Source organism: Papilio machaon, chromosome 9, assembly GCF_912999745.1.
Source record: "Papilio machaon chromosome 9, ilPapMach1.1, whole genome shotgun sequence".
Classification (NCBI taxonomy): domain Eukaryota; kingdom Metazoa; phylum Arthropoda; class Insecta; order Lepidoptera; family Papilionidae; genus Papilio; species Papilio machaon.
Window position 1 is genome coordinate 6,299,802 of NC_059994.1, and position 27,797 is coordinate 6,327,598.

The 27,797-nt window shown below is 32.4% G+C and overlaps 1 protein-coding gene across 1 annotated transcript; it reads right to left on the reverse strand.

Moving 5' to 3' along the window:
• Positions 1-386: 386 nt before the first annotated feature.
• Positions 387-27,797, reverse strand: LOC106711431 (peroxidase). Its single transcript, XM_045679233.1, has 14 exons — positions 27,603-27,797; positions 20,161-20,307; positions 11,796-11,872; positions 10,656-10,746; positions 7,402-7,593; positions 6,875-7,071; positions 6,417-6,590; positions 3,531-3,609; positions 2,674-2,819; positions 2,000-2,241; positions 1,741-1,873; positions 1,166-1,628; positions 938-1,084; positions 387-828 (listed from the first exon to the last, which is right to left on the reverse strand). The coding sequence occupies exons 1-14, from the start codon at positions 27,611-27,613 to the stop codon at positions 690-692; spliced, it is 2,238 nt and encodes a 745-aa protein (XP_045535189.1). The 5' UTR covers positions 27,614-27,797; the 3' UTR covers positions 387-689.

A 27,797-nucleotide genomic window follows, 5' to 3' on the forward strand; every position in this document is an offset into this window, starting at 1 on the left:
ATATAACTACAAAGTTGCTTATCTACATAAATATGACAATTAAGCGGTTCTATGCTATTTTCTAAATACATTTTGTACACATTTATTAAAATCTAAATTATAAATTAATAATCCAATAATGACTACGCAATAATGCCGATACTTTACTTAACATTATTGAGCAGTTATTAACTTCATACCACAAACATCGGAAATAATTAAAAAAATACATTCATTGCTCTAAAATAATATGAGGGAATAAATAATTTAGTAAGACATGGTTTCATACTTTATTAGATTTGTTAACCATTTGTTGTAACAAGAGTTAAGGATTTTTAAATTATTTCAAGGTCTGTGGTATTAGTTCAAATTAAAGAGAATGACTTATTTGAAAGGCTTAAAAGTGAAGGCAAATAAAATAGTTATATTTGCACTCCCCGCTTCTTTCATTACAACTTGAGTAAAGTGACATTATTTAATTTTTACAAAATTTATAAAATGTGTAGAACAATCTTATTATTTATTCGTAAATTAAATTTAAATTATTGAATTAAACTATTGAGTCATTTTATTGACTCAGCTTCAACTTACTCAGAAAAAGTTACTCGCCTCGTTAAAAAAATTGTCTTTACCTTTATTTTTAATACGGTGAACTACGTGTATGACTATTGACTATTAATTTTTTACCAAATACTTAGGTGCAGGTGTCACTACTTTTTACCCAAAAACGGGTTATACGTGAAACTACTCACAAACTGTTTTGCCGAGCCGTGGAACGGAATTGGGTCCGCCCATTTACTAAAGTCCATTTGTGGTAAAATACCACTTCTGCACGGAACACGAGGGTTTCTGTGGAAACAAGATAGTAAAGTTTATCCTTTTCTTAATGAAACATCTAAAGGTTAGTTACTACCTTTAATCATATTATCTATGGATGTAAATCTTAGGTTATACTTACAGTTCGTGATCGGGTAAGACCATTGGGTAGAGCTGAACAGTGTCAATGATGTCAGTATTGTCACAGATAACACGAGCGAGCCGAGATTTCCTTATTTCCGACAGTTGTTCGGGAGTAAACGATGAAGGCTGGTTTGGTAATTCAAACCTGAAAACAGTTGTCAGTGTAAAAAAATTATGAAATCTCACTACAAAATTAAAATAATTCTTACATAAATCAAGATCTTACCAGAATCTGTCACCACGTCTAGAGTAAGAAAATTGAGTAGCGATAATACACGCAAATGTTGGACCTAACATAGATCCTGGGAGAGGTCGTTCGGAAACTCCGCCTGACCACAGATCTACGTCGATCGGATGCTCGAATATAGTTTCATATTTGCGTACGGTCTCGTTAGGCATAGATCCAAACAATTCGTCGAATGTGTCAGCACCAGAAAGACCACAGAATTTTCTGAACTCCATATAACCGGGCAGACCGAACTCACGACCTCTCTGCATGTTAAATGACACCAAGTCCATTCCGAAGCGAGCGCCCACTTTCTTGAAGAGATGGTTTGTTACTTCTTGTGTGATCGAGTCATCCATAGCTTGTGCCACTTGGTTCATCAATCCCATAACATATTCATCGAGAACTCCAGCTCTGTATAGATCGTAGGGTCTTCTGATAAGATCGGATAATCGTTTTGAAGCTGAAATATAAAGATTTTTGTTTTACTTTGTATTTATTTAGGATCGTTTTTTTTTTTAAAAATGATAAATTCTTTGAATTAATGCATGAGTATTAAAATAAATAAAACATACCAATAAATTTATGAGCCTTCGACCATCTTTCAACGGCTGTTGGTAAAAGAGAATGTCCAAAACGGTAAGCGGCAGCAGCAAAAGACGCGATCACATCCGGGTTTACGTCCGGATCATACCCATTCCAGTAACCCTGAAGAAAATCTTTTTGTAACCACTTTTTATCAAAAAAATAGAAATAAAAAGACAATTGTCTACATCACCGTTTACGAATGCTAGATACCAAATTGTCGTGGTAATTTTTTATTCAAAGTTTTACCTGTTTTTCTAACACCAAACCGAATTTTTCCATAACATCTTTTCCTAAGAGGATGGGTAGAAATTCGTTGTATGTGATGTGCTGTATTTCGGCGATGTTGATCCTCCTGGCCTCCTGGAAGAGGGTCTCGTCGTCCCAGTGCGGGTTGACGGCGGCGAGGCCCTCAGCCACGCGGTTGTGTTCGCGCGCCATCAAAGTGTGCATTACCGTCAACACCAGTTGTTCATTTACACGAATTTCACCTATAACGTTAAATATTTATTCTATTATTTAAAATATAAGCTAATTTTTTCTGGAATCTTGCCAACTAAGCTCTACATTTGAACGAGGACATGGTTCAAATGACAGGATTCGAACCCACTATATGTCTGTGCTCTTAACCACAAGGCTATTGGCGCGTTGAGCTGTTGGCTATATTAGTTCAGTTCTAATATTATCCTGATCATATCAATGGTACCAGCATATGAAGTAGAATATCATCTTTCTATATCTCAAGGCGAGATGTTTTGCGTTGGCGGTAGTGTTGCGAAGTTTAATTTCAAAATTATCATCGACTAGTAGGCGTATAGTAACACCTACTCTACTCCTATAGAGGTTATTACAGACAAAATATAATGGAACGTGTCCTTTAGACATATTTATAACACCAAGCAAAATTTTATTTCGATACGTACCAGCTTCAAAGCAGTACATATTCTTGTTAGGTCGTGTACATCCCTCATCAGGAATGTCTAGCTTCAACGGCAATAAGTCCTTGAGACCGTATTCCTTGAACACTGGGTTCATGCGAAGAAGCCCTCCGTAGCCGGTTCGCAGTTTCCTGTAATAAGAGCAATAAAGATCGGTCTAATTAAATAATTTAATGTTTAATGTTATTACTTGAATTTCATCTGTATACCAGACAATTGTTGATCTTTTCTTTGCTTCCGATACTTTACACTAGAAACAGTTTACTTAGCACATTACGTATCTGAGAATTTTTATTCCATACTACATTAACTTGTTTTACTTCCCAAAAAAAACTTTCATTAGTGTGTAGCAAGTCGGATACTTTTCGGATGTTTAACAGATTGTACCGGAATTAATAAAAAGAAAGGTACAGTTACTTGATTTACTGAATAACATTCACCGATTAAGAAAGTAGTAAACACGCTCGTTAAATTTATATGTGAAACGGAATACCTACTTAAATGTTGAACGCCTCAAGCGAACACGAAATAAAAAAAATACATGGAAGCCTGATGGTACTCTTATGTCATTCATGGAAAGAAAAGGTCACAAATGTCAGACCCATAGTAGAATTCAATGGAAAAGAGAAAAATGAACAAACCTATCTAAACAAGTTTATTTACAAGACTGTAATAGCATATTTATTAAAAACAGATATGTTTGTATCATCAAATGAAACACTAAAACTTTTCAAAATAATAGATACACGCCCGCGATAAACTTTAACCTTCTGACTGACAGTTAATTTATCTGCGTATCAGTGGATGTAGATAGACCTTAATTTAGCCATTGCTGTAGTTACCTGGCAAATTTATCAGTGACACCGTACACGGTGTTTCCGTCGATCACGCCGGTCAAAGTGTTGTAAGGAATTCTCGAACCTAAACATAAATATACGTTGAAATCAATTACAGGCATTTACTTAAGAAAATAGGAAATAGAAGAAATAGAAAATTTAATTTAAGAAATCTACAATTTTTAAATTAAGACAAACAGTAAACATAGACAATATTATAGTGTTACGAACACCACAAACAATATCATAGTATTATGAACGTGTTACAGTATTATTATAGCAGTTTATAGTATACTAGCGACCCGCCCCGGCTTCGCACGGGTGCAATGCAAAATATACCTACTACAGAATGTCCTTATACACAACGTTCACAGCGTTCACATTAGAAACCTTTAAATTTATCAGTGTTTCTCTACTATATTATGCATTTATTATACATACAAACCTTCCTTAAGAATCACTCTATCTATTAAAATAACCGCGTCAAAATCCGTTGCGTAGTTTTAAAGATCTAAGCATACATACGGACATACAGCGAAAGCGACTTTGTTTTATACTATGTATTGATTAGTCGATTCGGCAATATTTCTAACCTTACCTAAAGCTAGAACAATCTCGTGATTTAAAATATTCGATTTAAATTAAATGTCAAATAGGTAGTCTTAAGTGACGCTATTAGTTTTAAACTTTATTAATCTGACATAAGCAAATAGTCTAGCTTAAGACATTCGATTTAATTTAATCTGACTATTAATTTATACACAATTTATGAGAACAAATACTGCAAAATGTACATAAATTGGAGTTTATGTACACTTTACATTTATGATACAAAAATACGATTACATAACCGTCTAGGGATAAATAGAGATATCAAAAGCTATCTTGTTACTGAGATTTAGGATGGCATAAAACCTTCGTTAACACAGAGGACGTGTAGAAACTATCATTTGAATACTATTTAAATATTGGACAAGTGTGAAAACTACATTTTATGCTTGAGTTATTGAACCTAGGAATCTAAGCATTGCACATGTGATTTATTTATTTAAAGGCGTTGCTAACAATAATGCAACACTTTGCAACGATTCATGTTTGGTTAATGATCTTCTCGGAAAATTTCTTAACATCGTTTACACAAGTATTATTTATTGACATTTACATATGATAGATGTTTTAGAACGTGTTAATGACATATTGCACTGAATTAACGCATACGATGATTTATCATCAGTAATTCTGTAGCAATACGATAAGAGAATTGATTCGTGATACTTTAAAATAATTTTACCAATATTAAGATGTTTGAAAATTTTGTAGATATTAAGGTTTCCAAGGTGATAGTTATAATTTCAGAGTAGATTTAAATAATAATAATTCTAAGAAGTTTTCTTAATTGCTTTCATTATATTAATGTTTATTTATTTAAATTAGAAAGAATGTAGCGTTTGACATTTGTTTCCTACGATTTTGCAATCTAATCAAATAAAATTAAAAAATAAAACCATAGAGTTCAGATTGATAACCGAATCTATAACTGTAGATAACAAAGAGAGAGGCTCAAAGTCATGCTGTTTATAATTTTTGGCGCCTTCGCGGTCAACAGTCCACAGCAACATTATTCCGGTAAGCCAAGAAGAGAAGAAAAAAACAATATTCCGCGGCTTACGCAACCGGGAGCGCCGGCTACACGCTCCACGTAACGGATTCACTTTCGCCTCTCACCGAACCTCACGATGACCCAGTTAGGGTTGTCAACAACATCATTATATTAATAAGTGAAGCGAAAACTTTGTACCCCTTTTTAGGGAAATCGCGACAAGGATGACATGTTATTTATTAGACGAAAAGACATTGAAGTGTATACTATATTGCTGAACGGAGACGAAGGGTATGAGTATTTACTTTCATGAATCTATTTAATTAGCGAATTTTTTATGTTAAAAATGTATTTAAATGTTTCGAAACCTGATCACATCATTATTACATGAATATTGAATAAAAATAAATCAAAAATAAAAATTAACAATTGTCAGCCCTAGTTAGAAGTGAGACCGGTCACACGCTCTAATGTCTCACCACGGTCGATTGGATAAGTTAACATAAAAAATATAATCAAACCTCTCACTACACTGTCTTAAGTAATTTATGTCACTTTATAAACGTGCAAAGTGACATATGATGCGGTAATTGGTGCGTCGATTTAGTCATCTATTAAATTAATTACTAGTTTTATAGTTATGTTATTTTTATCTTATACTTTTCTTATAAGTTTTGGAATTGAACTGAGGAATACTAAAGCTTCCATCAACGATAAAGGTGACCATCAGTATTAAAGTAGATTTAAGTTGTCTCATCTGCCTCTTAAGAAGCAAGCTCTGTAAAAGAATTTTAAATGTTGTGGTTTTGTAATCGGAAACAAACGCCCAAGCTGCTTTGTTGGTTAAAGTGTATAAGTTCTCACGGTAATATAATGTAGGAAAGTAAAAGTGATATTAGCACTTTACAGTGTCGGTTATTTCACAAATCGACCGCAAGCGACCGCAGCCGATTGTGGTCGGACGAGAACTTGATATCAGCGAGTCTGACGAGCTGCCAGTCAACGGTGCCGTACGAAATGGCATGTTAATCACCCGCACAGAACAATTGGACTGCACATTACTGTCTCTTAGACCTTGTACGATATCTTTAATGTATTGTTTCGAATGTCTATGCTTTCTATATTTATCGTTCAATATAAATTGACAAGTATGTATCATAGAATAACTGCTGTACAATAAAGTCTTTTAGTTGATGTTTAAAGATAGTCGACGATCAAGACAAAAATAGTTAGATTTTATGTAGTTTTCTTATTAAATTAATTGCAACATCTTAATTATATAATTTACTTACCAAGCCGACAGCCGGGTCTGGGGGACGGGAAGCCGCGTACAAAGTCAATGCACTTAACACCAAAGAGACGGTAGAAGTAATCGTCATCTGGTATAATGATTTCATTACAGTAGGGGTGCTTCAGATGCAGGGGCCGTTTGCAGCATTCCTCGGGGTCGTTACGGTGAACAGGGTCTGTGGGAAAGTAATTCATATTACAATACATGTAAAACTAAATAAGCAGAGGTGTAGATTCATAAGGTACAAATTGCTGCTCATTTTTTCGCAAAGGTGCCTTATTAAACAGCCGAACAAAAACGGCTATTACTGAGCATCGGAAATCGTCTTAAAGATCAGTCCTTTAGCATTTTTAAATAGTTTGGCTGTGATAGTTTCATCCTGCACAACGTCATCCCGACCTTTATCTTTTAATGTATTATGATTAGATGAAGAGTAATGAACAGGCGGTATGTACTTACCGAGCGGTGTACCGGTGAGAGTGTAATCGTGGTCCATAAACTGTCCCCAGGCGATGACCATGACTGTGCCGGCGTGGTCGTGGAAGCCATCGTCGGGGTGCATCGTGCGTGATACCACACGTGACAGCGGCAGGTCGCGTCCCGAGTGAGAGATACGCGGCGCGTTTATACCGTCAGAGAACAATGGACCGATCAACCTGATAAAAATATTAGAACAATATTTATAATGTAACATAAAAGCAGGTTGATAATGTATTTGAATGATATATTGCAGGATAATTTCCTTGATAAAAAGTTATTTAAGAGGATTTTTAATGATGCAAGTATTACGTACTGGTCATTTCTTCGTAGTGCTAAGTTTTTATTTCCATTACTTAAGACGTTAGTGTAAGTCTCGTTACAGAAGTTGTGCAATAAGACGTACCGCCCTTTTCGTCCCTTATTTCTTAGAATGAAACACACAATTCTTGTGGTTTTTTAATTTTTAGGGAGGTAATGTCGTTAGGTGAACTGTTAATTTACAATACCTTTGGAAGGGAGCCATAGTTGCCCCCCAAGTGGGATGCTGCAGGTTATTGCACAGGCCGTCAAGACGTCGGTACTTGCCGGCGCGACACTCCACATGAGAGAAGACTGGCGGGCACACCTCACGGATGAGCGTGCGCGATGTGTCGATCAGCGGTAGACCTTTCTCGATCTCTTCGTAAGTCAGACCATATCTGCAAACAAAAATCTTTAAATCCCCATAATGAACTCCATTGCATGCATTTACCTATTTTAATACATAGTTAGTGGATTTAATAAAGTGAAACGTATATTATGTCACAATGGTTACATTATAAATAAGGTCCCTTTTATGTTTATTTATCAGAGCTAAGCAGTAATAATTTACTGATCGGATTTGCGTCTATTAGAAACAACCTTTATGTTTCATAATTAAAATAAAAATCGGATTTGTTGAGTTATTTAATTAAGAATTATTTAACACATGGTTTATATTAAATTATTTTAATAATTTTATTATTAAAATTGAAGTATGTTAATTGGCCGCGTGTTATATCTAGGTTAACATACAACAAAAGTAATTAAATGTCACGGTTACGTGTTGTAATAAGTCAAAATTTTACAATGTGCTAGTTACCTCTGCAATGACATTGAATTTTATATTACATTCTCATATATAAATAAAGAACCTTAAAATTCTAATTACAATATTGCCCTTAGATGAACTTCAGTATAAGTGAAAACTTGAGTAAAAGTTTTCTGACACTTTTCAAATATTTAAATGATACTAAGTATCCAAAATTTCAAATAAAAAAGATTCCTTTGATTATGTTTCAAAGTAGCTAATCCACTCGATTGACTATTATTAGAAAACGCACCGTTCCTTTCAGTTATTCAATTCTTTATCGTACATAAATCTTCAGCGGTAACATTTTGGTATATGTACATATAATCGAGGCCAACAACAAATATGGAATATATATCAAGGTTCATGTAACATAGCATTAAATTTATATGTCGTGTGTACTTCATTATAGATTACTTTATGACTTATTGAGTTGCGTCAATCAATCCGTTAATGTCAATCAATTAATGTTTTAAGCCAACAAAATTTTTTAATATCATGTTTCAAATACTTCAGAATTTATTTCCATTTCTTATCGGAAGATCAAAAACTATCGGACGGAAACGTTTGGAAAATACAACAATGCTTGAAATTATAAAGTTACTTTTCAATGTGAAGTTTTTAATTTTTTTGTTTTAGAAAATGGTAAATTTTGAAATTTGAGAAATAGTCATACTTTGTTCTTATAAGCACTTCATCAATAAAGTTGAAACAAACCTGAAATGATATGCTACACATTAATTTATGAAACTACCATAAAATTATACTGTATGAAATAAAGTTGCTGTATTTATAATGTAACTCGGTTGTGAACAAAATAAGAGCACACGTGTTAAGTGATTAACATAACGCGCGTAACATTGACCGAAAAGAAATGTATTTGGTCATAATGTTTTACGTTCCATGAAAAAGAAATTAAAAACCAGAAAGGTCATGATGTCAAAAGAATAAAAATTAAACTAGTTGATCTTTACATGTGTTGTGTACTTTTAATTTCATTATGTAGCTTATTTCACGGTAGTGTTACGAAATGACAAAGTTATTTCAGGGTCATAGCAAACGAAAATTTATAATTCCTTAACCAATAAAGTAACAAAAGTATATAAAAGAAAAAAAAAAGGAAAAGTAGTAACGGTAACTTGTATTTAAATGTATAAAATGTAAAAGGACATTACGTAAGTAAGTCTTATTAACTGTAAATATTGTATAATAACAGTTTTAGTTACTAGAATACACTCTAAATCTTGATAATTGCAACCTTCAAATGTTAAAAACAACAATAGGCCGAATCAATCATATTGGAAGACAAGGATCTATACTTGGATCTATGCAGACTTTGAAATCATTAACAAGAATTTAATAGACCTAGATACGTCTATCACGTGAGATTTCGTACACTTATATGGCCTTCTAGATTGATAAGATATAGGTTAAAAATCTAGTCTATAATGTATAACATTTATTTTAAAGAATCCGATAAGAAATTAAAATATTTAATCAAATAGAACTTTAAGGAATCATGATTTAACTGCCAATGGCTTCGCTACAGGGGCCGCCTAATTTATAGCCTAAAACCCCAGCATACAGTCAGAATAAATTAGTAAATACATATCCAATTCCGGTCTCCTATTTAATTTCTTACAAATGTCAAAGCCTAGGATTATAGATATTATGCATTCGTACTTATATATGTTTCCGTTTCTTAACTTCAATTAAATTTGATTAAGCTCCTTGGATTAAGCATTAGTCATGCATCCGGGAAACTATTTCTCCTGTTTAACTATTAACTAAGCTGACTATGACATTTAAAAATGACGCCTCTTACTATTTAAATGTCAGTTTACAGCTGTTCAGTTGAACAACTATCGGAAGTTAAAAGCTTTATTAGTTCAAATAACATTTGAAATAAAACATATGAAAGAGCAAAATAAACTAAATGGAAACAGTAAACTAAATAAGCTAACTATGAAATCGATTGACTGTGATCTTGATTTGGAGAGATTTATTGCCATTTTCATAGCCGCTTGGTATAGATTTGATATGTGAATTTCAAACTAAAGGACATATTAAAAACACACACAATTCTACTGGGTGCAGTTTATTTAGAAGATATTTAATCATAACAAATGATGTAATCACTTTTAAAAGAAACGCATTGAACGCACAAATTTCATTCATACAAAGCGTGGTATCGTGATCAATTGTTCCAAATTTTCAAAAGCTTTACATTTTTGATTTTATTCCAGATCGTGACTGATATATGATGACCTTGGCTTAATCAATCAGTTCAAGTCAAAGAAGACAAAAGTACGGATCTCATGGCGTAGTGATAATGGCCAACCTTGTAGCCATGTATTGTCATTAATTTAAATCAGGATAGAGCATAGCACGGTAAGGCCAACTAAGTAATGATTAGACAAAATACTGACTGGTCATTATGTGTGCACGAATAAGGAATTCAAAGCTTTATTATTTGTTCAGATGTTGCTTTATCATAACCACCAGAGAATGACAATCTTGAATCGTGGGCATCTATTTCGTGACTGTAATGTATGATGTCTTTGCTTCAAGAGTTAGTGGTATCAATTCAAAATTAAGTTGGTTTCCAAAATTTTGTTAATATTCTAAGAATGTAATTTAATTATTACTTACGTTCTAGCCAATTGTATTGATATGTCAAGCACTAGTTCGCCGACACTTGCGAAGTCCTCCGGTTTCCAGTCTCCCTTCGGCTGAGCCACCACTAAATAACATGAGACAATAATTTAATAAGTTACAGTTTATAGAATTAAAGTTATAATTTTCGAACTTTATTGTGGTAAATAAATACATGAACGTGAAAAATGTCTTTAAATTTTCACTGTGACATTATTAATGGTAGTGTTTTGTTTACATAATATACTGTTTTTCTAATATTCGTGTAAAATATGTGTATATAATACAAACTGTCAAATATAAAATAGCCTCTCCACCTTCTTGCCTTCAACGCATTCTTGCATATTTCGGCCACGCAATACGCAGAGGAGATAAAAGCCTAAAGGAGCTTATAGTGGTGGTTATGGTGAAGGCAAGAGGAACACTGAAGCGACCAAGTGGACCAGTCGTCACCCAATTTCTGTGCAAGTGAGAGATGCGCTGAACTGAAGTCGGTTGAAGCAAATCATCCGATCCAGAACCAATCCTTACGCTGACTAGATCCTCAGATATGAGGGACCGACGAGAGAGGGAGAGATAGTCCGAAGAAAGGGACATGCACATTTATTCGCTTACTTTATGTTATACAAAGTTATCAAAGTAGCGGAAAATCATTAATAAACTCAAAGTGTCACGTTCAGTATGCGGTAAATTTGTTTGACACTTATCTATTCAAACAGAGTGTATTGAGTCGTCTACCTTTTCACACAAACGCGTTATTTGCAGTTTGTTTCTCTCCACTATTATCGTGTCACAGTTATATTTCACAAGTTAGTATTTTTACCGGACGCTAACATTGTTTTAAGAAAACAGGTTTAAATTTTTGGTTTGTAAGTAAAGGTCTCTTATAAATTGTTAAAAATTACCGATGAAAATTTTAAGCTATGATTTCTCATTGTCTTTTTATAATTAGAAATCTAATTTTATTCAATACCCCTTTTAATATTTCTTAAGTATGTGTGAGTTTGTAGATATAGAAAAAGCAGGAGAAATGTGCTTGTATCACGCCAAATCAATATCTATAATCTCTGCCTACCTCTTTGTGTCGCAGGCGCGAGTGTTTTGTTAATATTGGATAACAATGTGAGTTTTACTTACGGATCCTGTTCCTGGCATCGAGGTAGGCCTGGTTGATGGCATCGTAAGTAATGCATCTGTGCTGAGCATCGTAACCGCTGGAATAAATAAAAGATATTAGTGCCATTTCTTATACTGTGTTCCGATATCTATGAATATTTTGTATTAAACACTCAAAACTATTTGAGCGCATAAAATATATCTTATAATCATACACTTGTATTTTCCAAAACAAATGCATGGCTATCTTTCATGTGTTTATGTACCGCAAATAGGTTAGTATGCAGAAGATTCTTGTTATATATAAATGCCCCTGTATAAATAGAAGTTAAACTATTTTACATTTACAAATAAGTTGAATAGAAATGTCGAAGAACTTTGGCATGTGTAAATCTGTCAAATATCAGCGATAAGTGTTAAATCTATTCAAACTTTACGCCTACTCTCTCTGGCTGACGATTTACATAAATTGAGCCTTTTAACATAGATTTATAAACAGAATTACGTCATTAAGTTTTATGGAGCGACTTCGTTAGGTTTTAAAATCTTCTTTTTTAAATTACCTAAGGAGGGGCTGAAAAGTTAATACAGTGATATGATTATAATATTTAAATATACTATTATATTCGTTATAATGATTTATTTTTCTCTTGAAATATTGTTGTAAACAAAATAGATTTCTTGGTAGCGAATTTTGACATGCCATGAATAGAAAATAGGCCTATTACATACGGATCTTTGATTACAAAAATTTACAAGACTGAAAGAAAATAAGGAAGTTGTCTAATAGGACTGTGAAGACAAGTAACTTCAAATCAATTCTAATTTATGCTCTACAGCGTACCTTAAACATTTCTACTCTTTAAGGACCGTCTGCATATTTGTACACTTCGTAACGACATTTGACTTCAATTTATTACTTTAAGCTTGTTCATTTCGCTCGTACTAAGCTTGTTACATAAACGTAATTACATGTTCCGTTCAAAAATGATGTTCACTAAATTATGATGAGTATTAAATAACGCAACTCATTTTTTATAATACCTTTAGAAAGTAGTTATCTGATGATACGTAACGTATTTGAACGGAATAATAACCGCAAAAGTGACCATGGCTAACTTGACTAGCTACAAAATTCTTCTCTCATAAAACACATCCCTAAATTTTACGGTTGTTAGAGTTTTAAACTAATGTACTTAAATTCATTGTGCCTAGAATCAAATTTATAATTAATAAGGCCGATTAAATCTTAAAATCAAAAATACAAACAACCCTAAAGACATGAAGGAATGTAGCCAAAACAATTACTGAGCGCGCGTTGAAGTCTTTTATGAGTACAGTCACAATAATGTGTAAAATATTAATAATGTAAAAAAATTACATAAATACTAAAGCTCAAGCGTGATGCACCGCATGTAACTCACCGAAATAAGCGGAAACTACTTGATGACAATGACTGGATAAAGTCCGACATAGCGGATTTAAAAAAGCAAATTGCTGATGTCATGGAAGTTTTAGTAACATCAAGAAACGAACAGATCGCAAATATAAACAAAATATGCACAGATATGTCTGACATTAAGACCAAACTCAATGAAATGAAGAGCACATTGGACGTAGTTGTCTTGGAACAAAATAACCTCAAATGTAGATTAAATGAAGTGGAATCTACTACTTTGTGCATGGATAAAAGAGTGATAAAATTAGAGGAAGATATTTCAAGTTTAAAAAACAAAACTTTTGAAAATAATCAGTCAGAAAAAATAATTACAGAAATTCGGGAAAGAGCTATAAGAAGTAAAAATATAATAATAGAGGGAATACCAGAACTAAACTCGAAAAATTACTCGGATAGATTGAAGCATGATAAAGATAAATGCTTAAATGTTCTCAAAAACTTATTGATTGACTGTCCTGAGCCTGAAAAATTAGTTCGCATTGGAAAATACAATTTCAATCAAAATCGCGCCCTCAAAGTTAGTTTTTCTTCAGAAGAAGTAGCAAAATCAATATTAAGTAAACGAAACAATAATAGCATTGAAAAGATTAAAATATATTCAGATCAAACCAAACAACAAAGGAATGTTATAAAAACACTTAAAGATGAAATAAAAAATAGAACCAAGGAAGGTGAAAAAGACTTGCGTATAAAGTATATTAGAGGTGTACCTAAAATTATATCACTTGAAAAAAACACCACTACCACGCCTCCAAGTGCGCCACCATTGCAAACAAAGGGATCTTAACCTCATCACCAGAAAAGATTGTTTATCAAATTTCGAATACCTATACAGATATTATAACTACCAAAAAATCAATTAGATGTTTCTATGCAAATGCCCGTAGTATTGTAAAACCAGGCAAACTAGATGAACTACAATGTATAATTCAGTCCCTTAAATATACTACACAAATTATTATCCTAACTGAAACCTGGATTAAAAATGAGGAAGAGGCTAAGAGGCTAACTTTAACAAACTACAGTCACTATTATAATTTCAGACAAAATAGCAGGGGTGGTGGTGTCTCTATATTTATCCATAACAATCTAGATCACAATTTAATCGAGGAATTCTGTATTGACGATAACCACTACCTTTTGACTCACGTGAAGAAATTTTCAGTAGATATTGGCGTTATTTACAAGCCTGGCAAATCTAATGTAAATAACTTTCTTGAGATTTACTCACAACAATTAAACAAAATAAAGAGAGGAGTAGTATTCGGAGACTTCAACATTGACTTGCTTGGATCAGATAGTACAGTTCGTACTTACAAAGATACAGTTAAAGTCAACGGCTTTAAAATACTAAATAAAATCGATCCTAAATACTGCACACGTGAAACACATTCATCAAAGAGTATACTCGATCACGTAAGCTCTAATCTTAAAGATAATAATTTTCACTTTGCTCTAATTGACTCAACAATGTCTGACCATAAGCAAATCTATCTTGAGATAAAAAAGTACGACCCGGAACCACTTAAAAAGAAAGATTACCTAGTGGTGGATTACAACAAATTATCTAATATAGTGCAAAAGACTAAAAGTCACGACTTACCTGAGACTTATGAACTTTTTGAAAAATTTCTTATTGAATCAATTGCAGCCTGTAAAACCACAAAAACTAAGATACTTAACCAACCGAGGAAAGATTGGATCAATCGCGATATTATCAAAGATATTAATGAAAGAAACGAACTTTGGCATAAACATAAAATCAATCCAATGGACCAAGACGTTGCGCAACAATTTCGGCGTAAAAAAACATCAGTTACAAAAATAATAAACGAAACAAAGAAAAACTATTACTACAAAAATTTTAAAAATTGTCAAAAGGAACCTCGGAAGATGTGGAATTTAATAAGAGAGCTGTCAAATAATAGAAAAAAAGAAGAACTAAACATTGATAAATTAATCACACCATCTGGGTGTGTTACAGAGCTAGCTGCAATATGTGAATGCTTTAACGAATATTTTTCGACAATTGGTTCAACACTTGCAAACGAAATACCAACTAAATATCACAAAAGCCGAGACTACGGCAAGCAGAATCCAGACAATTTATTGACCAATCTTAGTCTCACATCAGGAGATGAAATAACTAAAATTATTAATAGTCTCGATTCGAATACTAGCTGTGGCATGGACGGTATAAATACTAAAATTCTAAAATGTATAAATAATTTCATTGCTGTCAGGTTGGCTAATTGCATTAATAATTGTCTGGAAAAAGGCACATTTCCCGATAGCCTTAAAATTGCGAAAGTAACTCCAATTCATAAATCTGGATCTAAATCTGACCCTTGCAATTATCGTCCCATTTCTGTGCTACCAACAATCGCTAAAATTTTTGAAAGAGTTCTATACAGGAGACTAGAAGCATACCTAAATTCAAACAATTACTTTTATCCAGGACAATATGGTTTTAGACCAAAATCCAGCACTCTATCTGCAGCACTCGATATTATCACTAAAATAAAAACTAAATTAGACGAAAAACAAATAACATTAGGAATATTCATTGATTTAAAAAAGGCGTTTGATACAGTTAGCCACGATATATTGTTAAAAAAATTACAGGACGTTGGTGTAGTAGGAGATGCCTTAAAAATCTTTAAATCATATCTAAGTGACCGCAAACAAATAGTTAAAATAGGGAATTGTAAAAGTAATGTAACTAACGTGACTTTTGGTGTTCCTCAAGGTTCTATACTCGGTCCATTGATGTTTTTAATCTATATTAACGATCTACATAAAATAGGACTAAAAGGTGATCTTAGTTTATATGCTGACGATACTAGCCTTTTCTACTACGGCAGATCCATTGAAAATATTATAGCTGATGTCCAACTTGACATGAAAAACATAAACGAATGGTTTAAGCAAAACTTATTAACGGTAAACACGAAAAAAACCAGTTACGTAATATTTGCGGCAAAGAATAAAAAAGTAAACAATAACATCGCTCTCTTACTGGACGGACAACTAATACAAAGAAAGAGTCAGGAAATGTACCTTGGCCTAACATTGGATAATCGTTTGAGTTGGAAACACCATATTAACAAAATAAATTCAAAACTAATCTCACTTTCAGGAGTTCTACGTAATATATCGAAGTGCCTACCCAAAACCGTAAAGTACATAGTCTATAACTCATTGGTAAAGTCACACATTGATTATTTAATTGAGATTTGGGGAACAGCATGCAAAACAAACTTAGATAAATTACAAAGATCACAAAATAAATTAATAAAAACTTTATTTAACTACAATTATCGCACTCCCTCCAATAAACTGTATAAAGATACAAAAATCATGACTGTAAGACAGACATACGAATATTATACATGTATACTCATACGAAAGATTCTCAACAAAACTATTCATACTAAAATAGCATTTACTAAAAAAGATAAGGTGCAGAAAATTAAATTACGAAATGCTAACAAGCTCATATCCCGACCGCCAAGAACAAACTATGGCAGTAAAACAATTGAATACGAAGGAGTCCAAATCTACAATAAATTACCCGATTACATTAAAAACGCTAAGTCCTTACATAGTTTCAAAAATAGACTAAGATACTATCAGCTAAATAAAAATTATCACTAAACAGTAAATAACAATTAAAAAAAAAAACAAAGTATATAAAAATAACAAAAATAAATAATTTAGTAAACATAAATATATAAAAATCTATATAAAAAATTAAGTAAATAAATCATTAAAAAAAATACTCCCTAAAAAAAATAATAATAATAAAAAAATAAAAAACTATGCTACCTAAACCTAAGAAAATAAAAAATGTAAAGAAAAATATACATACATATATATATTACATTTGCATAATAAATTAATGTATTCCATGCCACATCTAGTTTTCGTATCTGTGTAAACTCGTTAATGCTTCAACTTGTTTGAGTTTAAACTTACCTACATTGTATAAAAATAAAAATCACTACGCTTGCAAAACAAATGTAAAATAATTCTTGTAGCCTTAAGTAAGTGAATTGTAATTTCGATTCTTATTAAGGAAAATAAAGATTTCTTAAACCATACAAACTATAAAAAATTCCACCGTTTTTAGAATTATATACAACTGTGGGTATCATATAACCAGGAAGAAGAAATCTAAACCGGAATTCATATTGCCGGTGTTTCTATATCTATACATACATATAATACGAGCGGGGTGTGTCCGATGCCGTAGAAAGTGGACGAAGCACGTATCGACTACTCGATTTGTTGTGTGAATTTCTACAATATGTCAACAAAAGTGATCGTGCCCGTTAGTCTGACGGTAACGGTACCAATGTCTGTATTGTCCATTACAAACAAAATCAATTGATCAATGATAACTAATTTCTAAAATTGCTTTTAGTATGAACAATTTGAAAAATATATCCAATATCAAATTTACTGCATCACATTTTTTTTGTAACGGTTGAAAGTTGTTTTCTAATAATTTGGTACAATATACAATATTTGTTTCAATAAAAATATAACATTGAAGTTATATTTTCGACAAAATAGGCTTTATTTTTTGTATGTGTGATACAATCACATCGAAATTAATTTTCAATGGTAAACCATTAGTAAGCTAAAGCATCATCTCTGTTCGTTTTTTTGTACTACAGCGTATCAATGTTCACACGATTCCATCTTGGATTTTTTTCGAATTACAGTACTGTAACTAATGGTGTATAGAGAGTTAATGTGCAGAACAAACGACGTCCGAGAGAATCCGTTAGCTAAGCACCTGACCGTACCAGATAGCTCCAACATATGCCTCCTCGGACAGTTATGATGACATACTTGATAACCTTAAAGGGTTACTACACCGATAATGGCAATAAATAAACCATAATAAATATTTATAATATATTACATAATTCAAAGTCGTTTTTATCTCTTTTAGTTTCTTGCAATAATGATTGAAAATTGGCGGAAGATGTTTAATTTATTGAATTATATCATAAGCTGTTTTAAGATCCCCTAAACTGAAGTATTCTGTTTATACAATATACATTATACATAGAATAATAGTTTCGTTTGAAAATATAAGATGTCGCTACATAATATAATATACTTAACATCATCAGTATTCAATAATAGCTTTTACCCGCGACTCCGTCCGCGCGGAATAAAAAATAGAAAACGAGGTAAAAATTATCCTATGTCCGATTCCTGGTTCTAAGCTACCTGCCCACCAATTTTCAGTCAAATCGATTCAGCCGTTCTTGAGTTATAAATAGTGTAACTAACACGACTTTCTTTTATATATATATAGATAACATCAATCATTAAATAAAAAATACAACATAGCAACAGTATCACACAATCATTAACGATGTTGAATTTTTTATATCGCTCGAACCAGTCCGTTAAGCGAAAGGATTTGAAAGTGAACGTGAATTGCCTAATGTACTGCGTGCGAGATGGCGGCATTGTTGATGGGATGTTACTATAATTACGTCAGAGCGGGTCAGCTCGTGACACACGTACCGTGCTCATAAAATCAAATTAATCTTTGTTAAACTTTCAGATAATGAATGACAATTTGCATAGTAAGTATTAGATAATATTCCCATTACAATGGTCAAAATTACCTTTACCATTCATCTTCAAAAGGAGCGACCAGTTAAATCAAAATTGACCATATCAGCTTTTACTTGAATTTGATAACATGGTTATTATTAGAACAACTGAATACGTAAAGAAGATAAACCTCGAAAACAAAGTCAATATCGAACGTAACCTACTCTAAAAGTGAAGGGCTTTTGAATTTCTAAAGACGCTACTAATAACAGTAAGCATGAAAGACGTAGTTTAAATTCGCATTCATCACAGCTACCGAAGACTTTACGTAAAGAACATTTAAAAGTAACGTGAGTTGTGTAATCTAAGATGGTATTACGCTACATGAAAACCATTTAAATATTCTTACGAGCGCAGTAACAAGTGAGCTATTAAACCATTGACCGACAATGAATAGAGATGGAGAAATGCGTTAGAAGTGTGTCGGGAGACTGTGTCAAGTTTATTGACGAGACAAACAGAGAGCTGCTTTGTATGCCAGTGATTTATTGTTACCGGCAAATCGTGAATTCCGTCCGATGGTAATTTGACGGGGCAAATTGTAAAGACTCGACAAAGTGCATATCGATTGTGTCATTCACGATATGAGGTGTTACATTTGGATTACATTTCGACACTTTGTAAAGGAGACCTTTTATTAGTTGTCATTTCTGAGCAGCCAATAAAGAGTTCATTAAGTTAGAGGAAAACTAATCGCAAATACTAATGTTGGTTTCCCTGACTTTTTTTTATTGGTGAGTAGTAGATAAAAGGTAGTACAGATTTTACTAAATTATCCGAAAGTATATTGTTAACGTAATATCAAATGAAAAGTCTTTTTAAATCGAAATCGTGTGATCTTTTAAAAAGCCCTCAGTAGGACTAATTTGAGTATAAATATACATAAATATGTATTCGTGATAAATTAACAGTTAATTTATATTTAGATTAATCTGTATTCGTGCATGGGTGGGCAGCTGTTTGTAAACTCTGTTTACACCTGTCATAATTTACATTTTGATAGTTATGTTAATTTGGTAAATTTTATACAATACAGTTATCTTTTTAATTTTGTCTATGTAAATAGTTATAGGAATGAAAAGTTTTCACACGCATTGCTTACGTCTGAATTTTTTTTCGAAACGAAATTAGAAAAATCCAACTCACAAAGAAAACATAAAGCAGAGATCACATTGATACTACGTTCTATAAGTGATGTGATTCATATACTGATCTAAGGTATGTTCATGGTTCAGTGACTTATAGGATCAGATGATAGTGAATTGTTTATATTTTATTACTTACAAGTTTCCTTTGAGCAGATTAAGGCTGTAGTCGTAGGCGGAGGAGCGACCGGGGCCGGTGAGGTAGAGGGCGCAGTCGTCGTCTGCGGGAATGCTCAGTGACGCCAAAGCGGTAGCGTATGTGCCCCACAGCGCTAATAGTAACGCCCTGCAACAGACAAAATGTTAGATGAAAATGTATTGCGATATTATGGAATCATATTAGAGTTGTCACAGATGGAGCCGGCAGAGTGTCAGTATCAGACTTTGGCGAGTAAAAGAACATAGAGAAAATAATGGTTCAACTGTAAGAGGCATTACGGTAGTTGTTTGTAGTTAAATTAATGTTTATTCTGAACATGTTAACGCTTTCACCATCAATAAAAATAATAAAAAAGCATCAGCTGCTCGTACTGTATTTTTAAATGTTAAATATTAATTAATTTAGTTAAAAACAATTTATGCAGAAATAAAATACAATAAATCAATGTTTTATTGCAGTATTGCTTCACCAATTACTTTAGGTTTAGTCCATAATGTGTTTCGGCACACTTCGGCCAGGATAAGTTAAATTATGAAATCGATATAATCGGTTGTTAATAAACAAATGAAAGTCTTACGTATATAGCTTTGGTACGTATCAAAAGCGTAAAGATTATTTTATATTATACTAGCTGTCGCCCGCGACTCCGTCCGGGCGCAGTTAAAAAAAAAAATGAAAAATAGATGTTGGCCGATTCTCAGACCTACTGAATATGCTCACAAAATTTCATGAGAATCGGTCAAGCCGTTTCGGAGGAGTACGGTGACGAAAACTGTGACACGAGAATTTTATATATTAGAAGGTGGCAAACAACCAAGCGACCACATGTATTCGCCGAAGTAGCGAAGCGACCGCTGACTATAGACATAAGCAATTGCGGATACGTCGTCTACCTTTAAACGACGAAGGAGATGTACAGAAAAGGAGATGTACAGAAAGAGAATATGTCACGAAGTATTTTTCACAACAAGTATAGCTAGCTTTAACTGACCTCAAAAGAATCTAGAACTTTTTAAATTGAGCATTAAAAAATACTTTTAAAGCATTTATCTTTTAAAGAGGTCGTTGATAAATATTCAATATTATTCAACGACCGACCGAACCTGTACGGTACATATCCGTTCGCTATATTCTACAACAACTTACGTACAATATTGTCACGAATAAATATTAGTATGAAACCACGTAATTAGATACAGCACTCTGTACAATCACCAAATGTAGGACGAATGCAACGAAAATTTTGTGAATACAGAGTACTTAGTGCGATTCTTAATTTATGATTCGTAACATATTAGAAAGGTGAAATAGCTTATTTGTGCAACTCTTTCTTTTTTGTTTCGGTAGCCCCTTTAACTGACGTTTAACTCTCTTTCGCCTCATTTTTGACAACTCAAATAGCCAAGCTCCACCTATCAAGATTCAGGGGGGGCAGCCAAAAAGAGGGAGAGGAAGAGAGAGAGAGGGAGAGTGTAAAGGCTAGTATTGCCATCCTCTACCATCTTTTTACTTCTTTATCTCTAAAGACTATTCCATCTTCAATAAGCCTGATTATTAAGGAAGGTCACTAAACATCATGAGAAACTGGCTCTTTTGACTATAGCATAAATTATTAGTAGTACGAAACGAGTACTTTTATTATAACACTAGCTATCACCCACGACTTCGTCCGCGCGGAATTATAAAAAAACTTTATAAGTAGCCTGTATGCTCTTCCAGTCTACGTCATACATCTGTACCAAATTTCATTAAGATCCGTTAAGCCGTTCCGGAGATACATTCAAACAAATATCTATCCATCCATTTATCCATCTTAACATTCGCATTCATAACATGAATGAGATTACGAATATAGAAATATGTATGTCAATAAGCGGTGATGGATTTCATTAATGGCTTTTTTTCTGGTTTCAATTTGTGTTTAACAAATAACAGTAATTATATTCTCAGAATCAATTACTTCGCATTTACATAATACTACTTACGAACTAACGGTGTAAAAATATCACGACCGTAACAAAATAGGTTAATCATATTTGTCAAATTTATTATAGCCACATCAAAAAAAGTTTGCGATCACGAGCTAAAGTTGATTATTTATTTTTATTTAGTAAAACTTTATATGTTTTATATTTCTGAGACTAAACTCACTTTATTAATTTCAACGCTTTAATTTTTAAAAAAATATACATTTTAAAAACACAATAGACTTTTGCTAGTGATCTCTAACTTTTTTGATGCGTGTAGTCTAAAATGATTTAATTTATTTACAAAATTCCGTATTTCAAGGAAGAAAAAACATCTTAAAACTGTTAATTTTCATTTGTTCATAAATAAACTCAAGTGTTAATTGAAATTAATGGCAGATATTGTTCTGTTACTTTCAATTACAAGACTAATATGTTATTTTTATACATTTTTCGCAAGGAATTTCAAACAGACTTACTTTATAAGTAAACTTACGCAGTATTTGTTGAGAGTACGTCGACTTACATTACTTTTAAGGTGTTAATTTTTTGTGCTCGAGTATACATTTGTACCATATACGAAGTTTAATGCGGATTCGTTACTGTATACTCAATTAAGCTATTACATTTTAGTTCAAACCTAAACCTTAATTTTAAACATATTTTGACCTCGTAATGATGAAGGTAGAATTTATAAAATCTAGGTATTTCCCTATCATCATATATTTTCATCATATATTTATATTTCCCGATCATTGTGTATTTCTAATAAAAGCTATAATGATTTTGTGTAGTTTATAAATCTCTTAAAATTTTAAATTATTATTAAAGCATTTGTGACAATTTGAAAAAGTAAAAGAAAAAACAAGTAAATGGAAAAATAAAACTTCTTTTTAAGTTTTTGTTGTGAATGATCCGATCAGATTAATATTTTTATATTACTTTGCAAATACGCCTACTATATATTGAAGAACAGCCTTAGGCGCTAATTGCCTAATATAATTTTAACAAGTAACATTACAACTATATCCTCGGTTGTCATTTTGAATTGAGACTGAACAAGTGAACGTATTTGGAAGAACTATGAAGACCTTGATAACTATATTGCTCGTTTAAGATAATCTTAAGGTACGATTTTGCCATATCTTTATGGTATCATTTAGTTCTTGTTATTTGAACGGTAATCTTTTACTCGACTTTACTAATAATATGGCTGGTACGAGTTTAAGTTGGCACGTCGAGCAAAAAGGTAAACCGATGTGCGAAAACGAATTCCGGATATTAAGGGAAAATATCTAAAACGGGTAACCCATCAGTTGGAATGCTAATTAAAAACCATTATTTCATACTAATAATCCGTTTAGTTGAATTTTATTACCTACTTGAATGTTTCTTTAGTTGTAAAACGGTTGATTACGTAATCGAGACAGGTCTAACTAAAAAGTGAGTTTAGTTCAGTGAAAGGAAAGATTCCGTCTGGTAAGATCGTGGACTATCACTGTCGGACGGTCGAGCCACGAGTTTTAATGGGAACCTTCTAAATTGCAAGTAGATTTAGCACGACTGGTCTAAGAGTCGACAGTGATATACGAATAACTAACTATACTTATAGACATCGTACTTGTTAGTTAATACGAGCTTATGTTAAAGTTTATCAAAACCTTATGTATAGAATATACTTACTTCCGCTTCCAGACTGTGATCTACACCAATGCCAAATTTCATCGAAATCCGTTGAGCCGTGGAGATAAATATTTTTATCGATAGGTGAGTACATTTTCAAGTTATTTTATTAAAAAATATTATGCCGACAGTTTAAGCGAAATAAAAAAAAAATATACACACATAGGTCAAGTTTATTAAAATAATCGTTTTTTACAAGAACATAAAAAAGCTGTGCTATCTAAATGAACTACATTTCCTTGAGAAGTGAACTGATGTATAAATTACGGGTGTATTGATATGAACGAAATCAGAGTAAGGTAATCAACATAGGTACACAATCACTAAAATAATTAACGCATGTAGTACACTACAACGAAAGCGAACAGTAATCGAAGTGAAACGTCATCCGAAAGACATGAAAACGATGTGAAAAATGTAGAAAATGCATTTACGAATACGTACATATCTGACCTTGCCGGGGCAAGAGCGAGCTATGTTGGAGTTGTATCGACTAAAAACTATAGTGTCCCACACGCATTGCTAGCGATGCTACGGGAACGACTTCGCACACTTCCTCGGCCGTACCTGCATCGAAGGGAAACATAGCTGCTAAATGGTTCGCTCCAACAAATGTTCGTACCATATCCGTAAAAATTAAGTTCGCTTCGGTTCTGGTTCGCTTTCGCAGCAGTGTACTTGAGGCCTTCAATATTTCGTGTACTTATAAATTACTTAAACAGTAAACATAACAGGATGTACGTAATAAATGCTTAGAGTGCCTTCGTTTAATATATTGATTTCCGTTATACGTGAGCGTTAAGTACATTGTGACCTCGCTGAAGTAAATGCCATCGTTAATATGTTTTTTGTCCTTTCACTCTTCACTTAAATCAACGCCGACCCTAATTGCTTGTTAAGTTCTTCAGACATTCAATATTTAATGAAAAATATTAATAATATTATACATGCATGCACTATTATTCAATATATTTGGAATAATAATATACATGTCACTAAATTATAATTAGGACTCTAATTCTATGTTTTTTTTTGTTTCTTTTTTTGCGCTTTTCGGTCTTTAATGGTTGTTTATGTAATATTACTATTATTTTGCAGTAATTAGAAACGTTTACTTACTTATTTTTTTTCAAAACCTCGGTTACCCGTTTCGTTTGAAATTTAAAACAAGTCGACACCACAAATGTTACTATTAAAAAAAAACATGTTAGTTGAGTGTGTGATGAATTTATAGCGTCTCTGTTAGAACTAGTTGTCGATTTCACCATATGGAGTACTTTATCGCCCTACAGAGCTAACTATTGACCGGTGCACGTAATTAAAATACCTTAAAAGACTTTTTTTCGTCGATCACCTGAGCTCACGCTGACCAGGTTTTTACTTAAACACTTCTACTTTGTATTTGAATTTTATGTCGCATTAATGACACGAATACCGAGAAGACAATTTGGAATATCACGATTAAGTTTTTTGCATATATTGTAAGATCAAATTACCCAATTAACAAGGGATATGTAGATCGTAAATTGTAGGAGGGGCGAAGCGGGGATTTTGGGATTAACTCGAGCGTGGTAGTTATACATTAGAGAAACTTCGCATCCAATCAAGGGCTCCCACAAGGGACAATGGTTTCGTAAATACATCTCTAAAATTGCGTTCAGCTACCGCAAATTATGGAAGTCAAATTAACTGAGTGGATTAAAATTGTAATTCACGATTACATTTTGCATACCTATATTGAATCAATCTTATACTAAAGACAATGTAAGTTAGGACGGTCGAAAAGAATCTAGTGGAACATTAAGTTAGATGACTTTTAATGTCTCAATTTATGCATCAAGTTATCTACAATACAATAGGTATTCATTTATAGCAAGTTCTAAAGTATGTTAAAGCAGTAATCGTGAGAGATATAGTTGTGTTAAATATAAGTGTTTTATTTTAATGTTGCAAAAATGAAAGCAACAATTTCAATGATGTGTTACGCAATGTTAAATTTTGTTGATGCGCCAACTTATGTCATCAACAACTTCCTTAGTGCAATACAATTTACAATTATGTATTATATGTTCTTATTTTGTTTTGTATTACATTAATTTCTTCGGAATGTTTCACCTCTTTTGAGTGTTAGGAGTGTATATAAAATGACCCACATAAAAGTTTAATGACCTCGGGAAGATTATCGGAAATTTGCTGACACGGTTCATGATAGGTACCATATGTTTTAAAAGTAACATGAGATAAATAATACTTACTTTAAAAAGACACATTCAAACATTTTGAAACTACGATAAACATGGTCTTTTATCATAATATACTCGTAAATCAATATTACACTTATTGCCCCTAAAATGGAATATTCCGAATAAAATTGCATTAAGTAATACCCCTGTAGAGAACAGTAAACACAGTTATAAATTTGTGTTTAATTGGACAGCATTATAAATATTGCACTACAGAATTTAATTATTGCGATAAAGCAATTAATATATAATATATAATTCTCGTTATGTAATAGTGACCTATGTATGGAAACGATTGGCTTATCTAAATGCAGACTCGCATAATGTACTGCAATAAATGTGGCAGCAACTTTTTTAAGATACTGACCAAATGCTTAAGTAACTCCGATTGCATTTAAGTTTAAACTTATGACTGTAATAAGTTATTTTCAATTGGTTTGTTATTTTCATATTTAAGGTAATTTTGTTTAACAAAGCAAGAAACATTTTGTACAAAGAAAATTTGCGACGAACTCAATGTTCCACAAAGTCACCTTTTCTTTTTTGTTAATTATTAAAATTCCTATTTAAAATATAAACCATTACGACGCACAACAAAAATATTTGAAAGTGAAAAATTATGGCGTCTATAAATAAATTACCTATAAATGGAAGTGAAATTTGTGATCGTCTATAATGAGATGCATCACAACTCAATGAAAGATTGTCGTGTCGACATTCTCTACCTCTTACAATGTTGTGGAATTCTTCATTTCCATAAAATTTAAATGTACCATTTCACTAATAATCCAGTTCTAGTCTTTAATTACAGTATCTTAGTAGTAACTGAGCAAAAAGCTTACACTTTTATTGAATGTGCATGCTTACATAATTTGCTGTATTTTTTTTATAAAAAAATATATCTTTATATTTATGCAAAGTGTATTTCGTGCAATTCGAAAGGAATGCTGCTCTTAAAGATAACAGTTTCCGTAAAAGTGAAAGCAGTTTTGATATAAAGCTTTGTTTACAATGAACGTGAGATCTGATAAGTTGATACAAAAAACAAGTACCAATTAAGTTGTCTTATTAAAATAATACTTTATACGCGTGTACAAATCGTAAAAGTATATATGTGTATGAACTGTTAAGTAATGAGTATACAAGACTCATATGAACTAAAGCAATATTAACACACAATTGCACAGTAAACATTTAAAATTACAATTAATATATCCTTCTAAATATCCCGCACTTATCCTCATGTTTGTATTTTCTATTAGCAGAAAGTACTTAGTTTAAATTTATTATTTTATTAAGTTTTCAGTTATTAATATTTTCTTGTAAATGTAAATTAAAATGTCGCTACGCAAAGCGATGTAGACGTTCGTAGCGCTGCAGTTTCAGTGTCGCTACAAAAGACATCAACGCGTGAATTATTTGTCAACTAAAACCATTTTAATATCATTTATTTTGTTAATAATATTTGAATTAAAAACTAGTTAATTTAATATTTATTCTTATAAAATAATAACAATTTAGAAAATACCTTGCAATCATCTTAACACAAGTTCCAGCTTACAGTGCACTTGCTATCCACTGATACACTGAAATCGAAACACTTCACAAAATTATTTAGTTCGTTGATATATTTTTTGATATCATCATTTAGCGGAATAATATTATGTACGCGTGCGACCCGTACTGCGTCCGCGCTTGTACTGACGCTTCTTGTATCGGCGAA

What these genes read in the sequence shown, in the direction of transcription:
- LOC106711431 (XM_045679233.1), bottom strand. An exon ending in AATCTGCTCAAAGGAAACTT is followed by an intron (nt 11,873 to 20,160) that starts GTAAGTAATAAA and finishes TATTTATTCCAG; the next exon opens with CGGTTACGATGCTCAGCACA. An exon ending in CAGACCCGGCTGTCGGCTTG is followed by an intron (nt 3,610 to 6,416) that starts GTAAGTAAATTA and finishes ATTTATGTTTAG; the next exon opens with GTTCGAGAATTCCTTACAAC.